At 30.8% G+C, this 24,757-nt stretch overlaps 1 protein-coding gene across 13 annotated transcripts in view; it reads right to left on the bottom strand.

Moving 5' to 3' along the window:
• Nucleotides 1–24,757, bottom strand: part of LOC130896656 (uncharacterized) — a 441,816-nt gene that overhangs the window by 109,802 nt on the left and 307,257 nt on the right. Inside the window, exons 1-2 of one of the 13 annotated variants that reach the window (XM_057804886.1) lie at nucleotides 19,664–19,969; nucleotides 19,216–19,505 (exon numbers count right to left, since the gene is read on the bottom strand). The exons of 8 other annotated variants lie outside the window; for them this stretch is intronic. In XM_057804886.1, coding sequence (XP_057660869.1) covers nucleotides 19,216–19,505; nucleotides 19,664–19,874 — 501 coding nt within the window. In that variant the 5' untranslated portion in view covers nucleotides 19,875–19,969. Of the gene's footprint in view, nucleotides 1–19,215; nucleotides 19,529–19,663; nucleotides 19,970–24,757 lie in introns of those variants that run through there. 4 more of the 13 variants (XM_057804887.1, XM_057804885.1, XM_057804888.1 and 1 more) reach the window with 4 other exon arrangements.

Raw genomic sequence — 24,757 nt, 5'->3', positions numbered from 1 at the left:
ATCTACTGGCACTTTTTGATGCCTAACTTAGGAAAAAATGACCGCATTTGTTAAGGAAAACGAATGATGGCAGAAACAACGCGTATTTTACGGAAATAGGAAACTCGTTGGACTCTGCAGGTAGTGTTATTAGATTACGTTGAAAAATAAAATATTTTTGTTACATTGTACTTGCATTGAAAAGTCACTCTTCCGTTAACACTTTGACTGCCAATGCAATTTTCAGAATTTGATTCAACTGTATTATATCAATAAAAACACTAATTTAAATACAAAGTTATCACCTAAAGGTGTAGAAAGTGTAGGCTTAAAAAAGTTTCACGCATTGTTTTTTAGTTGATATATGTAACAAAAATCTTGTTGAGGAAGTTAATAATTCGTAGTAAGTATTAAACATGTTAAATCTTAAAAACACTCTTTCCTCTCATTTCTAAAATCGTTTTAACAAGTTAATATATATGAATAAGGGCTCACTAGCATGATCAGCTCCTTACAGAATTGTCGAATGCGGTAGCGAGCAGTTTTTGGTCGAAAATATTTCATGTCTGCATGATGATGAATATAAATTATAATTTGATCTGTTCACAATATAATGAAAACATATTTAAAAATGATTATTTTTATTATTATACAACAAAGATGGAGAGTGATACTGTATAGAAACATTGTTACCTCAAAGAAGTAGGTGTAAATTCTTACGTACGTATTCGCGGTTTTTTACATTGCTGTAAAGTAGTGCTCTAACTGTATTTCTTGATTATACACGTCAATAGATTCGAAAACCATTCACACATGCTCAATTTCCTTTTTTTCTTTAGAAGAAATTCACAAGTAAACAAAAAATGATTATTTTTTTAATTGTAGAAACTTTTTATTGGTAACATCAAATGATATATTACTTACCTCCTGTTTCTTAAATATTTCATAGGGAGCAGTCAGTATCTAATCGCCTTTCTTCAAAAAAAAAACGCATAAATACATTTCCATGAAAATATTACATTTCTCTTAGCTTTTATAGGAGAGATATACAATCAAATTCGAGGTCCTTTTATCTTTAACGCTACAAGTAGTAAGAGAAATAAAATTATCGGAAAAAGGTCACATAAATAACGTTTGATGGTGAACAGCCATAAATAGAGCCTGGCCAAATTTCATAAAAAGCTATTTTAATATGGTCTCTATCGACGATATCATATATCGGTCTTATTAATAGTACACCATATGAAATTATTGAATTGGGATATAGTAAATTTAAAAGGTTGTAGTTGCAGAACAAATTGGTATAATATTTCTATTTGCGACATCCTACCTCTACTGAATTCTAGACAATGGTTGCTTTAAAAACAAACTATAGGTCTCGTGTGAATATAGAGAAAGAGGTGAGAGTGATTATTTGTACTATTTACAGTTATTTTGAAAAATTTCGATGCGCCAGTAGGTTAGTAATAATTAGAATAATAATTACATACAATCGAGTTGACAAAAATTTACTATGCATCAGGAGGTCATTTGGCAGTTTAGAAAATCTTTCATCGAATCCGTGAGATATTATTGGATGAACCGATTCGATGATCTGAAGGATTGGTGTAAGAAATTACGACTTGTGCTACAAGTAATGGGCCACATTGAAAGAGAAAGGTACCCATGAAACATTATATTGTTGGAAGTACTTTTGAAAATATTATTTTAGATATCGCTAGACCATTTCATCGACAGCAAGCGGTGGCAAATACATTCTAATTGTAATAGAAAATTTTCTAGTGTGTGGAGATTTCGGTATCCCAAATCAAGAGGTCTCAATTGCCGCATATGTATTGGCGCAATAATTCATCAGTGGATACGGTGTGCCATTGGAAGTCCACAGCAATCAAGGAAGAATTTAGAGAGCCATGTGTTCCAGGAAATCAGAGACAAGCTGGAAATAAACGGACAACTACCGACATCCACAATTAGATGGAATGGTCGAAATAATGAACAGGATGATTAGAAGATATTTGTCCAAAGTAGTTTACAGCCATCAGACAGATTGGGGCCCCTATTTGCAATGGCTTACCAATCTGCTAACAATAAGTCCACCGGTCAAACCTGTGTGAACCTGTTTGGACCTGAAATTAGGCTTCTTTGTGGCCTAGAATTTGACTGCGTGAAGAAGACCTACGGTAGAAGAATATAGGATCCAATTAAGAAAAAGAATGGACAATTTACACGAATTGGTTCGATCATATAAGCAAGTTGCCAGCGGGAAAACGGACAAACGATACGACACGATAGAAAGGAACAAAGTATGTTTACACAACTCGACGAGAAGATAAGGATTTTCTTCAAAATAACAGAAATCCTGGAGAGCGCGCGGGTTGGTACACATCTTCCGATAGAAGATTGGAAAACTTGTAGATGAGATTCCATCTACGAGCGAGACATTAAGACTAAGATAATTCGCGGTACGTCTTTTACCTGGTAACCAAATATGAATTTCGAGATCAATCCACCTACCACGTTGAGTAGAAGGCCCTTCAAAACTTCCAATATCATATGTTCATTAACTAAGACTAAGATAATGAGCAACTAAATGGATTAGCGAGTCCTTATGAACATGGTCGAGTGGAAACCGGCCTCCGTCATCAGTATCTTGTTTTATTTCTAAGTGCAGAAATGAGTCCAATTGTCGATAAAAACATACAAATCCAGTTAGAACGAAATTTCAGAAGGAACATCTTTCTAGAAAGGGGGTACTCCTCCACTAGACCGGATCTGTGCTAATGTTTATCGAATCTAAATAGAAAATTTGATATGCCGCAATTCTGAACAAATCAATTCTAATGTGGCAATATTGAACACTTGGGTGTGTTTTGCCACAATCCCTGTGCAAAACTGCTGATTAAATAGAATAACAAGAATTCATTCATTTAAAATTAAGGTTTTTAATGATTTTTGGAAGATATAATTTGACGTTTCGACTTTTCTTCAAGTCGTTATCAAAATATGATATGGACACTGACAATTTGCACATTTATATTAATGAATAGATCACCTACATTATGAATATCAAAATAAGAATAAAATCAAAATAGAAAATGTTCTAATAAAAAAATCAATTTTTCCTTTGTCCTTACATCTTAAACATGTAGCAGAACTTGATCAATCAAACAATATGAAGTTTAATTAGAATTTACAAAATAGAGCTACAAATTTTACTTAAATTATTTAGATCTTTTTTATCATTTACAGCTTTTTCGTTTTTATGAATGTGAACCATTTCTAAAAATTCTCTTTTTCGTGTATTAGATTCCATTCCAAGAATTTTCGAATCTTTATAATTGAATTTATGTTCTTTTGATATTTCATGGTTCGTTAACATTTTATTTTTTTTATCGTATTGATGACATTTTAGTCTATTTTCTAAGTATTGAGAGGTACCCTATGTAGACAATTAGTACAAGGCACTTGATATATATCACTTCTTTTGTTTTTTGGTGTTTTTAATTTAAATTTAGTGAAATATTTGAATATCGTATTATGACCTTTATGGCTTATACTAATATCATATTTATAGGTTAGGTCATTATAACTGAAGTTGAAATTTATAGGTTAGGTGAGGTAGTTGTTATAGTCTATTTCAGAAATATATAAAGCAATAAAATGGGGAATTCCGACCAGTTCGGCTCAATTTCGGTGTAGGTCTTGAAATATTGTGTAGGGATTACTTAGGTAGTAGAGTCTACAGTTACGTTTTGCGTTTAACAGGTACAGTTTAACCTTCTATTAGTGCCTCTACCTAATTCCAACCCTATTTCAGATTCGGCTTAACCATGCGCCGTAAGGTCAATGGTGCCTTATACAAAATTTTTAGACCTTTATAAGGTCTAAAATATACGTTTGTATAAGTATATTTGTTTAGTTAAACGCATCAGTATTTGCTGTTAAGCCGTAAATAGGGTTCACAGTATTATAAGATTAGTAATAAAATGGCGTCATCTACACCAACGAAAAGATGTTCCAATAATTCTCCACTATCAGCGAATGAAAAACTTATTATTTTAAATGTACACGATTACATAAAATACGATTACCCGAAATTTACTGTACAAGAAACTGTCGACCGTTGTTCCCGAATGACTTGGAAATGAATGAGTTGGAAAGTCCACCGTTTTTAAATTATTGCTTGGGAGAAAGATAGCAGGCCAAGTGGAACCTCCCAAGAAAAGTCGAGGTAGACCAGTAAAAGTCCTTGATGAAAGCGATGAAATTGTTTGCTGGCGACGAAAATACTTAAGAAGTATAAAGCAGTGCAGAATAGAGCAATAAAATCTTTTATCTTGATGAGACGTGGATTAATGAAGGTTATACAGTACCAAAAATGTGGCAAGACAAAAATATAATCAGTACTCGCTAAGCTCTCATGGAATACCTGTCAACGGTATTAAGGTGTTATGGATAACGCAAGTTATCATTCCCGACGCATAGAGAAGACTCCAACTTCATCTTGGCGAAAACAAGAAATTATTGACTGGTTAACCACCAAAAGTATTGAGTTTGAAGATAATTTGCTAAAAAAAGAACTATTAGCTATAGCAAATTTACACATATATCGTTTTATGAAATACGCTGTGGAAGATATACCAGAAAAATATAGTGTAGTTGTGCTGCGCACGCCGCCATATCGTTGAGAACTAAATCCTATAGAACTTATTTGGGCGCAAGTGAAAGGATTAAACCATTAAGGAGGTGAACTGGCAAAAAACAGGCATGTCATTAAAGAAGAGGAGAAAATTTGGAATCTTGACAACTTGATCGATCAGATCGTCGACCCGTTAATTATAACGTTAAGAGGAGATGACAGTTCCTCAAATGACGAAAAATATTATGATTTTTCATAATTTAATTTCTGTATGATGCATTTTTTGTATAATGATTAATGAAAAAAAGTGTACCTATTACTATATACATTTTTTTAATTCTGTTAAAATAAAATTCTTCCCTTTTTACGAGTATCCTACCGGCACGTCTTTGGCACAATATTTTCAGTGCTGGTGAATGGATAACGATAGGCTAAACCCATAAGGTAACCCCAAACCCGGGTGGTACTACCTGTAGTTGGTAAAAAAAAATTACAATGAAATCAATGCCAAACAATGAAAGTGGCTTAAATATTCGTTGGGTCACTCTGTGGTGCCTTTGCATACCTAATGAGGTTTTATTACCCTATACCTTTCTGAAATAAACTATAAAGGCGTTGAATGTTTATAGAATTCGTTTTTTCAAAATCTAAAAGATATGCATAAATTACACTAAGGTTATTCAAATCGGTTTTCTCATAAATGCATTGGTCACTTTGGACAATATATGTTGTTTTTAAAAATAAACGTTTTTTGTAATTTTTTTTCAGTTGTCAAAACTTTGGCAGATTCATATTGTGTCCTTCATGATAGACATGAGTCGCTAATGAACATCTATCAGAATATAATCTGCTATCACTCTTGTGAGAAGTTATCCGTCTGATCAGTGACCTTTTCGACTGACCAATATACTTTTTGTCACAATTTAAACAAGGTATTTCATATACTATGTTAGGCAATTTATTGATTGGTGTTTTATCTTTTACTAGTAAAAATAGATTGAATATTAAGTGTTTGACTGTATGCTATTTCAATATTTTGTTGTTTAAAGATTCCAGAAAGTTTAGGAGTAACTGATTTTATATATGGTAAAGGTGGTATAAACAGATGAAATAGAAATGTTAGAAATCGATGATTCAATGTTCGTGTTAATGTCAAATACATTATACAGTATTCGTTTCAAAAGATATGTAGGATATGAGTTTTCATAAAAAAGTTTGTAAAGTATTTTAATGTTTTTTTCATGAACAATTGGATCAGAATTTTGAGGACTCTATCTTTCATCTGTTTGATTAAGTAATTTTAGTGTTACGTGGGTGATATGAATGATAATTGATATATCTTCCAGAACTTATTGGTTTCCTATACCAGTCAATTTTATTATCTTCATTTCCGATAAATTTATTATCAAGAGAAAGAAAGGATTTTTCAGTATTCTCCTTTCCATAGTAAATTGTATATAGGGATCGAAACTATTAAAGTAAAATAATAAATTATTAATTTCATTACATGGAAGGGATGAAATTATATCATCTACATACTTTTTAATGAAGAATAATTTGAAGGGTAAAACATATATTACGAAGTCCAAGATTTAATCCATTACATAATAAGAGAAATATGTATTGTTAAAAATGAATGTTATTAATTCTAATAGAGTTTCTTTATTAAGTTTGCAATTTTCACTTATATCGCTCCATTTACGTTGTAGGCATATATTTAAGTGTACATTACTAAATAGGGATATTACATCCAATCCTAAGAATACATAATTCGGTGGTAATATCATATTTTTAAAAGTTTCTTTGATTTTAAAAGAGTTTTATAAAATAATCATTGTGATAATCATAAGATTTAGTCAAAATTTCAGTTAACCAATTTGTAAGAGGTTCGATGAAAGTGTTAATTGATGCTACAATAGGTCTAGAAGTAGAATTTAGCAGAAATAACGTTATAGTTTGTTAATTTTTTCTGGGTCTCTTTGTCAATTTGGTTTTTGTTTAAAACTGTTTTATTAATTTGTTACAATTATTAGTTGTTTTTAGAGTTGGATCATTATTAAGTTGTTTTTATGATGTATTACTGTAGATAAGTTCTTTGGATAAATCTAAATACTGTTGTTTGTCCGTAATTACTGTGACATTACCTTTGTTAGATGGTATGACTATTAACACTTTAACGACCATATGCACCAAATTGGGGCACAGTAAAATTTTCTCCCAGACCGTGTGGTCATATTTAGGCACAGATAATGCTGTTGTATTTTCGACTGTGGCGATGAGAGATGCACAGCTACATCGAATTGGCTCGGCGGAATGATTCGTATGGGCCTGGGTAAATACTCATTTGCATCAGGTTATAACTTATTTGACATATAGAAGAGTTTTGAGGTTATGGAAATATTTAGATTTTGACATTCTGTTGTGTTTGATCTATACCATTAATTTCATCGTTTTAATACTGATTTAATAATGACAAAAAAAGGTTTAACACAAAAAGAACTAGAAAAAATATTAGAAAATAGTGATTTTTAAGCGATGATAGTTTGAACGGTAAAAGTTATGACCCAGAAGATAGTGATATTGCCTCTGATGGCAGTGACTTGGCTCATAAAAGGAAAGGAAAATATGTTTATTCAGATAAGCCTAAAAAAATAAAAATATCAAATATAATACCATCAACAGAGCCAGTTCCATCGACAAGTAGATATATTGAAGAAGAGGTTGTGCTCGATGGATATGAGTCTAGTTATGTAGATTAATCATTTAATATTGATCCTAATTTAGCTGCTAATAATTCACGTAACATTAAGTGGGAAACGACAAATCGCCTTAAATTGAATAAATTTACATATAAACCGGTAGAAGATATTACTGTTACTACATATCTAAGAACACTAACTAGACCACTTGATTTTTATTATTTATTCGTTGATCAAAATATTATAGATCTGCTTGTTCAGGAATCAAATAAGTTACTATCATCAAAAATTAGTTGAGGGTATCATTGACGAAAAAATTACATAACATTCTTTGATTGCTAATTGGAAAGATTTAACGTGTACAGAGTTAAAATGTTTTTTGAGGCCGACTGAATGGGTCTAGACAAAAAACCCAAATTACGCGACTATTGGAGCAATAACCTTTGCTATAAAAATGGTATTACTACCCAATGTGGAATGAGCAGAAATAGATTTGAATCTATTCTCCATTTTCTGCATGTTGCCGACAATGAAAATTACAATAAAGGGGATAAGTTGTACAAAGTAAGTGCATTTATTGAATTAATGAATACAAACTTTCAAAAATGATATGTTCCGCAAGAAAATGTATGTATTAGACTTGCAACGAATATTCGGTTACTATTCGGTATTCGGCCTATTCGACGACTTTCAATTTTCTCAACTACTTTACGATAAATTTCTGGAATTACATTGTCTGAAAAGTAAGGACGACTTGGTATATTGTACTGCGGCAAAGCGCTATTAATCAGTTTTCTAAAACCAGCCCTTTCTACTATATTTACTGCCTCATTATCAAGTGCGATCATTTCAGCAATTAACACATGGTACTTTTTTGCCTTGGGGTCATTAATATCCCATAGTTTATTAATTTCTACACATTGTTCAAGAGTTAATTGTTTTTTTAAAAGGTTTATTACTTACATTCGTATCTTGAATTGTAGTTTCTTGTCCCTTAGGGAACGTGGGTCCTAACTTATGATATTCTTCATAGTGTTTATTTTTTAAATGATTTAACATTCCCGATGTTCTCGCCTTTCTTCCAACGCCACCACGAGAAATTTTTATTTATTCGGTATTCGGTATACTGCCGAATATACTATTCGTTGCAAGTCTAGTATGTTTAGATGAGAGTATGATTCCATTCCGTGGTAGACTTGGATTTCGTCAGTACTTTCCCAATAAACGTCATAGATATGGTCTCAAAGTATACAAACTATGTGCTGATGGTGGTTATACTTATACACTGAAATTATATGGGGGAAAATCAACTAGACCAGGGACTACCAGTGTTACAATAGATGTGGTAATGGAACTTATGGCATCTTTACTAAATAGTGGCAGAACGCTGATAATTTTTATACAAGTGTTTCTCTTGCTCACAAACTAAATACAGCTAGTACTCACTTAATTGGAACTCTAAGACCGAAAAGAAAATTTAATCCAACCCTGTTGATTCTGCAAGGTTAAAAAGAAGAGAATTGACTGCATTGCAGAGAAACACAATTGTAATTGTAGGCATATGGAGGGATAAAAGAGATATTTTGTTCTTGACCACTAAAGATGTTCCAGAAATGCAAGATGTAGTTAAGAGAAGAGGCACTATGAAAAAACTTTCCACTATACTGGAATACAATAAAAGTAAATATTTCATTGCGACTCATGTCTATCATGAAGGACACAATATGAATCTGCCAAAGTTTTGACAACTGAAAAAAACTACAAAAAACGTCTTTTTTTTGTAGTATATATATATATATATATATATATATATATATATATATATATAATATATAACTATACTATATTATATATAATATTTATATATTTATATATATTCCTCAAAATGATCAATACATCAATGAGAAAACTGATTTGAATAACCTTACTGTAATTTATACATATCTTTTAGATTTTGTAAAAACAAATTCTATAAAAATTGAACGCCATTAATAACCAACTAACCGCACCTAACTTATAAATTTCAACTTATAATGACGTAACCTATAAAATTTATTGTAATTTATATTCTAACCAATAAATATTCAACTACATTCATAACGACCTAGCCTATTGAAATCTAATGTTCTCTATACATTAATCAATCAATATTAAACATCATTCACTACAACTTATCCTTATCTAACCCATAAATATTCAACGTCCATCATAATCTATCCAATTAAAAATTAATAAAAATTCCTCTAGTAACCAGAATCAATATTTCTATCAACTTCACTTTGAATATTGAATTTTGAATCCTAAGAATTCATTCATCTCAAAGCCACCACAAATCTCAATTAATTATTGTGAATAAAATTTTATTACTGTTATACATATTTCTTATATTGTCTTTGACCATAATTTCGGTCCCAGACGATGAATACTTAAGTATTCGAAAGCTCGGAAAATATATTAAAGTTAGTCCACTTTGGTGTTTCATTGCTACGTTCCTAATAAGAAACCGCTCATAATTTAGCTGGCAAAGACTTCTTTACAATTCATCTAAATGCATTAACATATCAATATATTAATATATACTACTTTGTTTGTTTCATATTACATATAGTTATTTTTGTTTGTTGATATTGACACGTTTGTTTTAGTATAACTGGGAGGGCCATCTTCAGGACATCACATTTGAACTTAGCGTCATCACAAATCTGCACCTTCGTAATTTCAGATTTTAAACATAACTGTATCCGCCATTCCTTTTAATCAAATTTTTTGCACAACACCCTACATTTTCAACGAAGGAACATAATTATACAGAGTGAGTTTTATGTATGGAACGGAATTTATGTCGAAAACGGCTTACGGTAAAAATTTTTCCGGAAAAATAATGAACTTTCAAATCGATCACCCTAGATATTTTGTGTTTTTAGAAATCCTTACGAAGTACTGATTTAATAAATGCTATAATTTCTAAGTTATGTACTAATACAAATCTCGTCTAGTGTCAGTAAGTTAGTAAAAAGTTTAACGAAACTGATGCAGTAAAATATTTATCCAAATCATGGCGCAGGAAACCTACACTGACAAATCTTTAAATGTTTGTGTCATGTTAGAAGTAGATCCATATTTGTGAAGAAGACAAATTTTAGAAAATATACAGTATATATATATATATATATATATATATATATATATATATATATATATATATATATACATATATACAATATACATATATACAATATACATATATAAAATATACATATATACAATATACATTTACTATGGTATTCCTATCTTTTAATTCCTGAATATTGGCAGGTTTTGTTTTATAAACGATATTTTTGAAATGACCTCACAGGAAATAGTCGGGTGGTAGCGGGGCCATTCGATAAAACCCCGTTTTCCAATCCAAGTTTTTTTAAATGTAATTGAAAATACTCCCTTAAATTCGGAAATATCGAGCGAAATCAAGTATAATTCTGCTTTCCAACAAATCTATCTGAAAGAGACCAATTATTTTGTCGCCTATTATTCCAGCCCATGCATTAAATTTTTCGAGATATTGGGTGTGGGATTCCCTGAATCCAACAAGGATCGTTACGTGACCAGAATCTACCATTATAACGATTTACGTTTCTATTAATACAAAAAGTGGCCTCGTCGTAAAACATAACATTACTTAAAAATTTTGGATCGTTTTTATTGTAACATTTTTCATTAGGTAACATTAGGTCTGCAAATTCGTCATGTCCATCAAAATCGTCATCTGATAAATCTTGAACCAACGTAATTTTGTAATGATGATGATTTAATATCACGTAAAATTTTCATTACGGATGTTTGCGAAATATAAAGTTCCCTGGATATTTGTCCACTCAAGTGTGGATTGTCTTCTAACAGGCCTCAAACATCTAAAGATTTGTTTTCAGTTGATGCAGTTTTTATACACACTGATTTGGATAAATCTTTTACTGAACCAGTTTCGTAACTTTTTCACTAATTATAATATTTTATAATATATATAAATTATTTAAGATATTACATGTTTCTTGTTGACTTCTACGCCTATCACTATATCCTAATATCATTAAAACATCAATTCGTTATTTTTCAGATAAACGATTCATTGTGATTTTCAACAAACTTCAACAATAATATTTTATTGAAACGTCAAATTTGTTATTGTAACAATCATCAAACACCTAAATGTATTATTTTAACTTCGGCGAAGATAACGCAAATATAGCTATAACTCCGAAATTATGGCATTTAGGTATAGGGAACATTACATGAAAAATAATAAGTATTTCTTAATGATTTTGAATAGCGAAAAATATACAGGGTGATCTATTTGAAATAACAAAGTTCATTATTATTTTTCCGGAAAAGGAAAGATCTGACAACAATATAAATACCACCATAATACCACAAGACCCCTGCGCACAAAAATTTATAAGAATCGTACAAGCCGTTTTCGAGATAATTGAGGCGTTTCATACATAAAACTCACTCTATATTTATAAACATATTGGTTGTTGTTAAAGTTATCAGAAAATTAAATCTAAAAAAATGAAAATGTATTAAAGCAAGATTTTTCTATTTAATCTGAGAAATAATACAATATTATATATTACAATTAAAAATTAAACAAAAATATTCACTTCTGTTATTGAAATAGCATACAAGTCTTGGGACATATTTTTACAATTTTTCAGGTGTGTAAAATTTATTCGACATTTGTTGCCATGTTTACCAATATTTGTTCCCATCGCTTCTTCATGTACTATGGCTACGGTACTCGTATTAAGACCCAGATAAGCTGACAATCTTCAGAAAGAACAGCCATCTTCGTATTTGGCAATAATGGCAGCTTTCTGAATTTCATTCAACTGAAGAGGCATTAAGTACACTTTCACTTCAGCTGAACTCAAATTAATTATTGAATTATCTGTTATTGACAATGACAGTGACATTAAGTAGAGCTCTGATTTACGCAAACAAAATGTAAGTGTATGCTTTTTTAGTGAACAGAAATGTACATTTGGCAATTTAGCTTCTAGAAGCCAATATCAAGAAATCTGTAGAATTGAATTTGCGACATCAGCGACCCTTTGTTTTATCTATGATTTTAACCTGCGACTAGTTTCATCTCAATAAGTATGTTCTTCACAAGAAACATTATTTTCAATCTCATATCTGTGCAATGTTATTTCGATAAAGGAGGTTTCAACTGAAATTTGCCTCAAGGAAATTTTAACAAAGTTTCTGAACATATTCGAAACAAAGTGTAACTTTAGTCCATATTCGGAATATCGGATACAATTAATGTCGCCAATTATATAGTTGACCAATGAAATTTAACTAGTATGTACTATTACTGAAGTACGTGACTGATACAAAATTATCGAATTGAAATTACTTGAGCTAAACCAAAAAACTTATCGGCGGTCATAATAAACTTCTAACCCGACGCATCCGTTAAGTTTATATACTAATAAAAGAAACTTATATGTGCTTTAACTGTGAATATTAGGCTAAGACTTAATTCTTAGTTAAGCTTGTGGCCAAAGGAGTGAAAAGTTAATGAAAACAGAGTTGAAAAAAGAAAACAAAATATTGTGAAGTGATAGTTATCAAATTATTAAAACACACTTGTATAGCACGTACCACCTAGGAACAAGTTGCGCACAACCTGGAATTCGTCGAGCTCTACCCATATTTATACTGTTAACACCAATTTAGAATAATCTTCAGTGTAGCAATAGAAAAGAGTTGAAAAAAATGCTATTATCAAAGAACAAACAAAAGGAATAATATTCAACGTGTTTCACTGTTTCAAAAATAAAGAGGGTGAACTAGACACTTCGTTAACAGTGAAAAATAGTATCAGTATCAGAAGCAAAAGCAGCAACAAATTATGTTCGCATTATATGGGGGTTTTTTCCAATTCGTGTAGATGAATTTCGACATATTTTATCATTTCGAAAGATAACATTAATGACTTAGTTGTTGATAGATAACATATATAATTTGTTATTATTTGTTACAGGTGTTTCAATAAGCTATATCGAAAAAATCAATTCAAAAAGACAATTTGCTTGAAAGGAGGGTTGTCTGAAAAGTTTGCAGTCTAAAAAAGAAATAACTCATTCTATTTCCATAATCATTTTTATTTTTAAACATAATGTCATTTTAAGTCTATACAATCTAGCGATGCTATAACCTTTTTAATTCTTCCAACTTTCTCCTAAAAATAAACGTCCTCGTCTGATAAAAATATCTCTACCGCAAGAGAAACTGTGAGGTCAGATAACAGGAAATAGTCGCTGGGGACCAGATCTGGTGAATACGGCGGATAATCAACTAATTAGAAATGTAATTTAGGAATTTTAGTAATGGCTATCTCCGAAATGTGAGATGGTGCGTTGTCCTGATGGAAAAAGTCTTTTTTTCTTCAAATTCGATGGCTTTTTTGCAATTTTTCCATTTACCTTATCAAGCAATGATAATTGTCTCCTGTTATTGTCTACCTTTATATATATAGTCGATAAATACAATTCATCCTTTACTATTTTTACCAGTCTATCGTCTGCCATCCGAATTTATGTTGGTTCCATTGTTTTTTACATTACGATACCTATTACTTAATGTTATCTACGTCACATAATCGTCTGATGTTTTCGATTGTTACTCGGTCTAATAGTGTTTTTTCCGAGATTGGCCAAGAATTTTTATTTCTGTGATCAACAAGAGTTGTTTCGTTTCTGGTCTTGTTTCTAATGTATGTATTATAGGTCTGATTGTCGCTTTTTAAATTCGTGTTATTGTTTTTTGTCTTAGGTGTTTGTTCCGCTATACTACGTTCTGAAGACATCCCGTAAACCTTATTTATTTGTCCTCTTACCTCTTCTTCAACGTTTCCTAACTGGTAGTCACTTTCGAGGTACTTGTATTTCATTCTCTGTTGTATTATTTGATCTTCTAGTTATAATTAGCAAATAATTGGCTAATTAGATGTAATGCATATGATTTTTTCACTCCAGATAGTCATATTTTGCTGTTTTTCTGTGTGATTAAGAATATTTAATAATCTTTGAGGATCATCTTCATTTTCGGCACATATCATGGCGTCATCGGCATAGCACAGGATTTTGATTTCTCTGTCCTCATTCTGTAACCTTTGCCGAGTCACACCTTTATGATTTCATCGATTATTATTTTGAATAACATGGGACTAAGCGAATCTCTTTGTCTGATACCGCTAGAGACTGGTATGGGTTTTGCTTGTTTACCATTAATGCGAGCCTGAACTTGATTGTCTGAGCATATGTTTTCGATGGTCTGGATTATATCTATGGATTTCTCAACCTGTCTTTGTAGGATAAATAGACATCTACGCAGGATCTTCCTGATCTGAAACCTGGCAGCTCAGCTGGTCTTCTACTGTTGTGATCGGGTTAATTTTGTGGGTGATCATTTTAATGTAACGAGTTTCAATGTTGTATCTAGCTAATTTATCCCTCCGTAGTTAGCCGAATCTTGTTTATCTCCTTTTTTAAACATGAGTATAATAGTATTAGTTCGCGTTCTGTCTGGTAATGAAGAATAATTTTTCAGGTAAGATTTGCAACTTCTCGTATGAGATGTTGGCCACCGTACTTTAGTTGTTCATTATGGTCTCCAATATGTCTGCAGACTTTCTGTTTTTGAAGGTCATCAGGGTTTAGTCGACTTTTTGAATGGTGACTTTCACATTATTTATGATCTATTCACAATTTGGAAATAATTTAAAAAGGCACTCAATATATCTTTACTCCGATATCAAATCTGGACAATCTGGCGGATAGTACACGATTTTCATAAAATAGAAAGCTATCGAGTAAGTATAAAAAAATTAGAACAAAATCTCACAACTGATTTGGATCTTACTGTATCAGCAACCTTACCAAGACTATTTCTTTGTAAAATTTATTTTTGATTGAAAATACGAAGCAATCAAAACATTGAATTTGGAGAAGTCAAATAAGGGATTTAGGAATGAAAATTTTCAGACAAATTTGATGTTTTATGGACCAATATAGGCCATTTATTGGATGATGAAACCTGCGTTCATAAATATTCGGAAGGTGGGTATACTATTCTACGAAAAGTTTATTTATGATCATTGCAAAAAGAGAACGACTGATAAAAGTACATGCTGTAGGTTGAAGGAGATTTATTTCTAATGTTAATTTACAGAAGATATAAATCTGAAATGAATTCAGTGCATTACGGCAAATAGGTACAGAAAAACTGATACCAAATCTACCTGCCAACTCCCTAATCGTTTGTGACACTTCACTTTATATATCAGTTTTTTACCGCAAAGATTACGTGTATGTTTCGCCGCCAATATTCAATCCACTCCTTTACTGAGGTATCGTGCCTCATATATGCTCTTCTAATGATTTTAAAACATTTTAGAAACTTACTGAAGTGTCTAGTAATAATCAAGTTCTTTTTCCAGATCTATCTAGAACATCATAGCTAACCTATAATAATTGAAGCGAGCCACCATCTTTTATAGTTATCACCAGTGCCGGCGATGGCATGCAGCTATCTACTCATCACGGTATAAATTTGATTAACTCATACAAGGCAGTGGCGGTGCCAGGCATGTGCTAGCTGTGCGATCGCACAGAGCCCCGCGCCTCCCGGGGCCCCGCAGGGCTATCAATCTGTCAGTATTTTTCAGAAAGCTGTAAAGGTTTTATCTAATATTTCCCCTATTCTAAGGATCTGAGGTTATTTTAATTTTATACTTAAAAATAAATATTTTATAAATGAATATGTATATAAATATTTTCTACACGGTTTTAATGTTTTAATGTCTGGGGCCCCGCAAGTATTGAAGTATGGAATCAAACTTTTTAAATCGCGAAACTTCTATGCTACTGCTATTTTTCGGGGAAGGCCCCCCCTAACTCACCTCGCACAGGGCCCCGCGGCCACAGCCTCGAAGCTGTTAGGTGGATTAGGGAATGTTTTTAACATATGAAATCGAAGCTTTTGGTACAAAGATATCTTTACTGTCAGAATGAATAGGAATTATTCGTTTACCCCTTGAGCAAGGAGTATTCGAGACACTATTTTTGGAATTATCAACACAGACATATTTTACTTTGATCGTGTGTGTCAAACCAAGTTACGTCCAAATACACTATATTTATGTTTAAATCTCGGAATATTTTAATATTTCAGTTTTGCAGTGCGGACTCTTTCGACAATTTTTATAGTCTTTTGAGAAAGAATAGATGAAATAATATACTGTTTCTTACTGGTAATATCGTACAAATTCTGGAGACATAGTAATTTTTTATTATCAGTTTATTTTTATTTTGAAGCCGTGCAAAGTTGAGAAAAAATTATATTTTACATGGACCTAAATAAGTAGGTATATCAAACAAGTAAATGCATATACCACGACTGAATAAACTCACATTTGAATTAATCGTTTATCTCGAAATTTGGAATTTAGGTCCTATCATTTTTTTATGTGATATATTATAAATAATAAACGTATTAAGCTTATGAGAAATTCAAATACATAAAAAGATCACGCACAACACTTCTACTAATAGCAGTGACAGTTTGATTTCGGAAGGTTGTCCGTTGAACAACAACAAATACTCTCATCTGAACTGAACCGGAATTCAAGAATATTTGAATAAATTTTTAAGATTGGCAAAAGCAAATTATGTACCACAAAAAGGAGGATAAAAGTATCAGAATTTTCAACATAATATATTATGCAGTAAAATACAAGATATAAATGATACACGTCTTTCCTATTCAAATGATGCGAAAGTAAAACCTATAAGCCGCTTTAACCCGTGAGTCGTATGAATTACATAAACTCAATATTTACATACCGAGTGTAATTCGTTTTCAGTAGCATGCTTATTCAGAACAAAACTTTAGGAAGGAGAGTTGTAGAAAAATTCCAATATACTGTACATCCATTAACCAATTATTTTTGGGTTGTTAGTTAATAGAGTACATATTGTCACTTGTCACTCTAGTATTTCAATATTCATTCTGGCCAGATATAACGTCAGCTTATAACATTTTAGTGTTATAGTTACACTTGAAAAATGGTTGGAAACATCAGGTATGTATAAAATATATTTATAATGAATATATTAGAAGTACAAGAATTTTTAGGAACATGTATTACAGAAGATAGTAAGTTTTACCGTTAATAGATTTATCAATCTCATTCTAGTAACACCTACCTGGACAAAATGTACCCAGGGTGTTTGACAGATTGTTGCTACATTACTTGTCATCTTTTTTATAAGTCAATGAAAGTTTTATCACTGAAATTGTTTGAAAGTATTATGTTAGTGTATCACATATGGTGCAAGATGTACGTCATTAGAAATATATATATATATATATATATATATATATATATATATATATATATATATATATATATACAGAGTGATTCATTAAGAATGTCCAATCTCTGAACTATAGATTCTAGACCTCAAAATATGATGATTCTGCTCAACATGACTTATGCTAATATTGCTAGTTTCCGAGATAAAGTTTAAATTTTGATTTTCGCAACAATTTGTTATGTTTTCACAATTTCTCTTTGAGAATGGGCAATTTTACGTTTTTTGGCATGAGGAATCATAATTTGCACTCTTATTTAACATTGCTAATAGAGGGCGCTAATTGCACTTGTTTGTGTTAATTAAATCAAAGTAAACTTTTTTTGGGCTAATCTTACAACTAAAATAATGAAAAAATATTAAAAAGCGTTAAATTCTACAAAAAAAAGTTACTCTTCTTAGATTCGTGTAACTCAATCGGTTATCGAGTTATTTGCTCCTAAAAAGCTCGCGCCCCCGTAAGTATCATCCGTAGGTGGCGGAAAGGTACAACATTTTTTCAAACTAACATCTACAAATTTCTAGGCTTCAATTTCAAAACTAACGATGCACGTCAAGGCTTAAACTTAAAAGCTTATGGATTTTTTTGACGTTATAAAAAATATTGACATGAAAATTTTTTGTTAATAGATTATTTGTTGAATGTCCTTTGCAAAAGTTAGAGAAAATGTGTAAAAATTTTAGGGTATCGATCTAAATACGAACTTTGGGCGTCAGCAATTATGAATTTATTTTGTTATAAAAAATACTTACATCACAATTTCTTGTGATTAAATTACTTATTGAACGTATTTTGCAATAGTTGAAGAAAAATTGATAAAAAATTTGAGGCTTCGATTTCAAAACGAACGATGTGCGTTAGTTTATGGATTTTTTTCACGCTATAGAGGATACTCCCATAACAATTTTCATTTAATTGTTTTGTTATCAGGTAGAATTTGTGATAGTTAAATAATTTTTTTGGGGTCTTCTAGAAATCTAGAAATCCCTGGATAACTTAACACGGGTTCAAAGAGACATTATATAAATTTCAGACAATCTTATTAACTTTTGAATTGATTATCATATCCCAAGTTTTTAGTCTAATATATTAGTAGTACTAGGTTATTGAAAAGCGTAGCAGTAACTGATTATACATTTAACTTCAACTGTTTCTGGAGTTATAGAAATTTGTGATTAAAAAAAACTTAAAGATGGAAACCAATTCATCTAATTTAAATTTCTTTTCTGTTACTACAGTAATTATACCTGAATAGCTGTAAGAAATAGAAAAAGACCCCAAAGAAGGAGTTTAAATTCAAACCATTTTTCTATAACGAAAAAGTAGGTACTATAATGATAAACCAAATCATCATGAATCAATCTGGACATTTATCAAAATTTGGCTTCTATTGACTTATATATCAATGACAATATATTTTTCAAATATATTTTCAAAAAGTTAGAATAAACCACCAACCTTTGGTTTGCTAAAATTACTTTCTAAATGTTCTTTGATCAATCTTGGCAATTCTTCATCTGGCTCAGTATTTGTACTTTTGGTATTATCATCCAATGAAATTTCATTATTTTCTTCCCTTTCTACTACATGTTCTGAGAGTTCTGAGTTTGAAATTTCAGATTCTGTAATGTCTGTTAATCTTAAACTTTTTGCTTCTACGTCAGATTTTGTTGACTCGGCAATATTTTCAGTTTTACGTTTACTCATTTTTCCCGTACTTTCCAAAAATGTACGTCTATTATATGAATCTATTGAATATACTAATTATAATCTATACCCCAATAAAAATAAAATGTTATACCACTGATTAAATCATTCAAAAGTAACCTAACCTCACTTATTGGTGCATCAAATTATTACAATATATTGACCAAACAACGGATTATAAAAAGTAATAACGATTCACCTGAACAAAAACACCTCAGCAATAAATTTGCCTGACCTATTTCTCTCAAATCCTGCTCAGAAGCATGTAGTTGAATAGAAAATATTCTGTGGATACACGAACGATAACGATTAATTTTCACTCGTGAAACACCGTCTAACGTTACAACGGAACGCCAGTTCAACGTAATTACAGTTTTATTAAAATTTTGGAAACTCACGCACATTAACATTTATTGTTACCTACACTACCAACACATAAACAACACAAACAACGTAATTATTTTCGCATTCATGCAACTGCGTGAAAGGATAAGAAGATGAAAACATGTGGTCTTGCGGACACTGTTGCCAAAGTTAATATGTGCAAATTAATTTAATTTAATTCTTAAAAATAGGTGATAAAATTACGTTCTAATGAAAATAACCTAAACAAATAAATGGATATATGATAAAAAGTATATGTAGTATAAGTACTTCCATACTAATTATAAAACGTATGATCATATTGAATAGTTCATGCAGATGTAAAATATCGAGGTATATAGGTATACTTTTTTGCCTCAGTCATGAAAAATGTTTTATTTCAAATGAAAAATATTCAAATACTTCAGTGGAAAAAAATTCGGGCTTATTGAATTGAGAATAAAACTAAAGAAAATACTTTTGACAACTGGAACAAATAATCGAGATGATTGCAGAGTTTATCAATGAAACCAGTGGAATACAATAACAGAAATCTTAGTCACTATGAAATTATTCAATATTTTCGCTTAATTTAACAATAATCTTATTCGATATTTTTTCTATTTCATTGAAATACTCATAAACCAACAATTAACGGAAAAAATGTTATTCTGGCAACATTGACAACAACGTTATTGAAGGTTACAGCCATTGATTTTGAAACTACACATAAGCGTGCTTAGCGGAAATAGATAGGAATAATTTTTTTTCTATTTTATAATCAACGTAGTTTTTTATGATTCTTTGTGATATATTAGATCAACTTACTTACAAATAGCAGATTGAAATTCACGAATTTACTAAAAGCTAACACAATATCTATTCATCATTTCTATTTGACAAATGATCTCTTATTATAGTGGAAAAGTCGGCTCTTCCTGGAATTGTGAAACTTAGAAAATTACTTGTTATTAAAAAGTTTTTACGAGAAAAATGTGGATATCACTCTCAAATTTCTTAATTTGAACGCAAGGCGGCATAAGATATTATAAAGGAGAGAGAGAGAAAACTAAAAAAACTTAAGAGGCAGTAAGCAGAGCGTATATTTAATTCCATTTAATAGGTAAGTTACAAAATTTTGAGGTAATTTTTTTAAATATCCAGTGGAATTATACTTTATTACTCTACTGAAATAGTTTCAAATATTTCCTTCTATATGTGGATTTGAACTGTAATTGAAGGAAAAATTTTATTTTACTAAATGCCATCCAAATAATTGTAATAATTAATTGTAAATAGTAATTGAATTTTTAATATGAATGAATTTCGCTGAATAACTGTAAGTTAGAAGTAAAAAAAATATTCGAAGTAATGTACGCAACGAAGATAAAATGAAGAATGATTTGAAAGAAGCGACGTTAAGTGGTGTAGGTATAGGCAAATCAGACATGTATAGTGTGTAGTCTATGAAAATATATCACATTAAAATGTGGCGCCATCTATGAGGTGCAAAGGAGAACTGCTCCAGACTCATGGAGACTACAATTAATAACAACAATCAACGTTGATGATCAGTTTATTATTGATTATCAATTATTGAGACCATTAATTTAAATAATAACTATCCTATTATTTAAGTTGGACCAAATTACATATATATGCCAACATTCATGAATATCAGTTGACTCTTGGAACATACACACGGACACTGAATTTATATATATATATATATATATATATATATATATATATATATATATATATATATATATATATATATATATATAATTTGTTAGACCTTTTATGTTTATTATTATTTTAGGTCTCTGAAAGTAACCGAAACGTCAAAATTTCTATCTACCTTTCAAAAATTATTGAAAAAAAATTTTATAACAGATGAGACCTAAAATCAAAGTGATTTCGAAACATAATACATATATAGACATCAAATATTACTTTTGGATAAAATAAAACTTTATACAGCGAACATTTTACATTTTACTTTTACTACGTGATCCTTTTAATGATAGTAGTTCGAGTAAGCATAAACTTCCCTTTAATAAAAAATTTCAGCACTCGAATAGTTTAATTTAAAACTAATTGCCCGAACTAAGTATTACATCCATTTTTCAATTTTTTTTAGTTCGGTCGTGAACATTAATAATTATATTTCTTCCAGCATCCGTATATTGTTTATATAATGTATTATATTCATAATATTCCAGTTTTCCACATCCAACCATCGCACACAAAAATTGAAAACTTATCTATTTAAAATATTTAAAATCCATTTGAGTAGTACTGACTTATCCTGATATATGTTTAGGGTGATATGATTTATTATATGTACATTTAAACACTGATTTGTGACGAGCTGGTATGACTGATAGTTATCCGTCGGTGACATTGCAAAATATCCATAGTCATAAGTTTTATATACTTTATTCTTATTTGAAGATATTCGAATTTTTGTGCTTAGTTTCTATTATGAACTATTTAAATTAATTGAGGTTGTCGTTTAAAGGCAGCCTTTTGAGGTAAACGATACAGTGTCGAATAATGAAAACAAGTGTTGTTCAATGTCAAAAGGTAAAAAGTGTCATGGAATATAACTAACTTTAATAACATGTAAGGGGTTTTCCAATAACAGGTGTTATTTTGATATTGAAAGAAAAATGCCATAACCATAACCGCACCAAACAGTCACGCGTTGAGGATGTAGAGGATTTTCAACAATAACTGTTGGGTTTTCCGAGTCCCAGATTCGACAATTTTGTTTATTGACGTAACCACCAAGGTGCAATTGGACCTCATCAGTTAAGATGATTTTTCGATCAAATTCCGGATCATTTTCATGCATTTCAAGGACCCAATCAGCAAAGACACGACGTTGTTGATGATCGGCCGGCTTGAGTTCTTGTGTTAACTGAACTTATAGGCCTTAAGACCCAAGTCTTTATGCAAAATACGGTGTAATGACGTTTGTGGAATGGCTAATTCCAAAGAACGACGAGAAATGGACAAACCTGGGTTTTCTTCAACACTTTGGGCTACAGCAGCAATATTCTCAGTTGTTCTTGAGCGACGTGCACGGGTTTTATTCTTCACATCACTAACTTGTCCCAACAACTCAAATTTTTCCACCAATTTCTGTATTGCGGTCCGAGAAGGTGCTTCAAGTCGACCCAAAAATGTTTTAGTTTTGCGAACCGTCTGTGCCAAACTTTCACAATTTTTATAGTGAATTTTAATAATTACAATGCGTTGTTGAAGCGTGTATCGTACCGTTTCCATCAATGGCGTAGTTTCTACTTGTCAAATGTCAAAAAATGACAGCTTCAAAAGTGACATTTATCGAAATAGCGGGCTGTTCAAAATAACACATCTTATTGGAAAGCCCGTTACTATCTTTTATTGCGTTGTACAAGTGGGGGATGTAATAGAGCACACACTACATCAAAAGAAAGTTAACCGATAACTAACGATGAACTAATGATAATATTCGTTGAAGAATGCATAATTTTTATAGTCAATTAAGTACGAAAGTTGAACAAAAAATTGCATACATACTCTGATTATGACTTTAAATATTTAGTGACACTGCTGCGTGTTTCAATTGAGTTTGCTTTTAAACATAAGAAACTTGACAACTTAATTATTATATATTATCATGCAGTATCACACAATATCGACAATAATATTCAAGGATTATTAAGCCACACTTTATAAGACTGCCCCCGAATTATTGTATGTTAAATCCTATATAAATGGTTTGTAGAAAATTGAAAAAGTTGGAAGCAGAACCATGCAAATATAATTATTTACCTACTTTAAGTGCAGTAGTGATTGGAAACATATGTCAAGTTTTTCGCAATGATCTAAATGATCTATAGAGAAATTGTGTTGAAAACGTATTTCAAAAAATATATTTTATTTTACGGCCTTCAATGGCAAAATAATTGATCTCGTCGACTCCCACTTTGATGAGTATTGCTTTTTTCTTATTAATACGTTGGTAATTTTTTTTTAATTTTATTTTTTGTTGATAGTTTTGCAACTTAATTATTTTACACAATGGGTATACGGCAGAACAGTTCATTACTATTTTGTTAACTAAAAATTTCACATCTATAACTTATTTAATTTTACAACAATGCACCGTTAATGAGTTTGGCAGTGGAAGATCATATTTCGAAATGAAAACGTTGAAGTACCAACTCATAAATGCGCAAGAAGTTCAACTAGCAATCCATTTTAATAAATACTCTCCAACTTTCTACACGCCGGGCATTTCACATGAAATTGACCCTGGAACTTTGCTAATGCTTTGATGTACGTACTCTGATAAACAATTTCTTCGTGGAATAAATATAAATTGTGGATATTACTTTTCAAAAAATTGGTTTTTTTAAAAGATTCAATATAAAATTTAATTTATACTTTTGTTTGCTTGATAAATTATATCTTATTACATTTCTATTCAATTCTTACAAAAGCAAAATAAAGCATTTTTACTATTCACTTCTGAAATAATTTCGAAATTCAATATTTCGAAATTGTATTTCGTCGTTCTTTAAAGGAGAAAACAACTACTTTCCTGGCTATTGCCTCGACGAATATTGAATTGCGACTCCTCTGAAAAGCGTGATGTGAATCGACCTTTTGTCGATATTAACATCCCCAAAAATAGTAGAAATCCTTCATTTCGATACTTTTACTATAGGAATCTCCCTCTCTCTCTCTCTCTCTATATATATATATATATATATATATATATATATATATATATATATATATATATATATATATATATCTATATATATATTGTTATGGTATTATGGTGTGTAATGTTTATTTTTATAAATTTTATTTTAAATAAAATCAGATTTTAATTTGGGCGCCATTAATAATTATTTGAATTTCTTTATTT

Source organism: Diorhabda carinulata, chromosome 7 (genome assembly GCF_026250575.1).
Source record: "Diorhabda carinulata isolate Delta chromosome 7, icDioCari1.1, whole genome shotgun sequence".
Lineage (NCBI taxonomy): Eukaryota > Metazoa > Arthropoda > Insecta > Coleoptera > Chrysomelidae > Diorhabda > Diorhabda carinulata.
The sequence above is the reverse complement of the archived record's forward strand: the minus strand, read 5'-3'. Positions and strand labels throughout refer to the sequence as shown.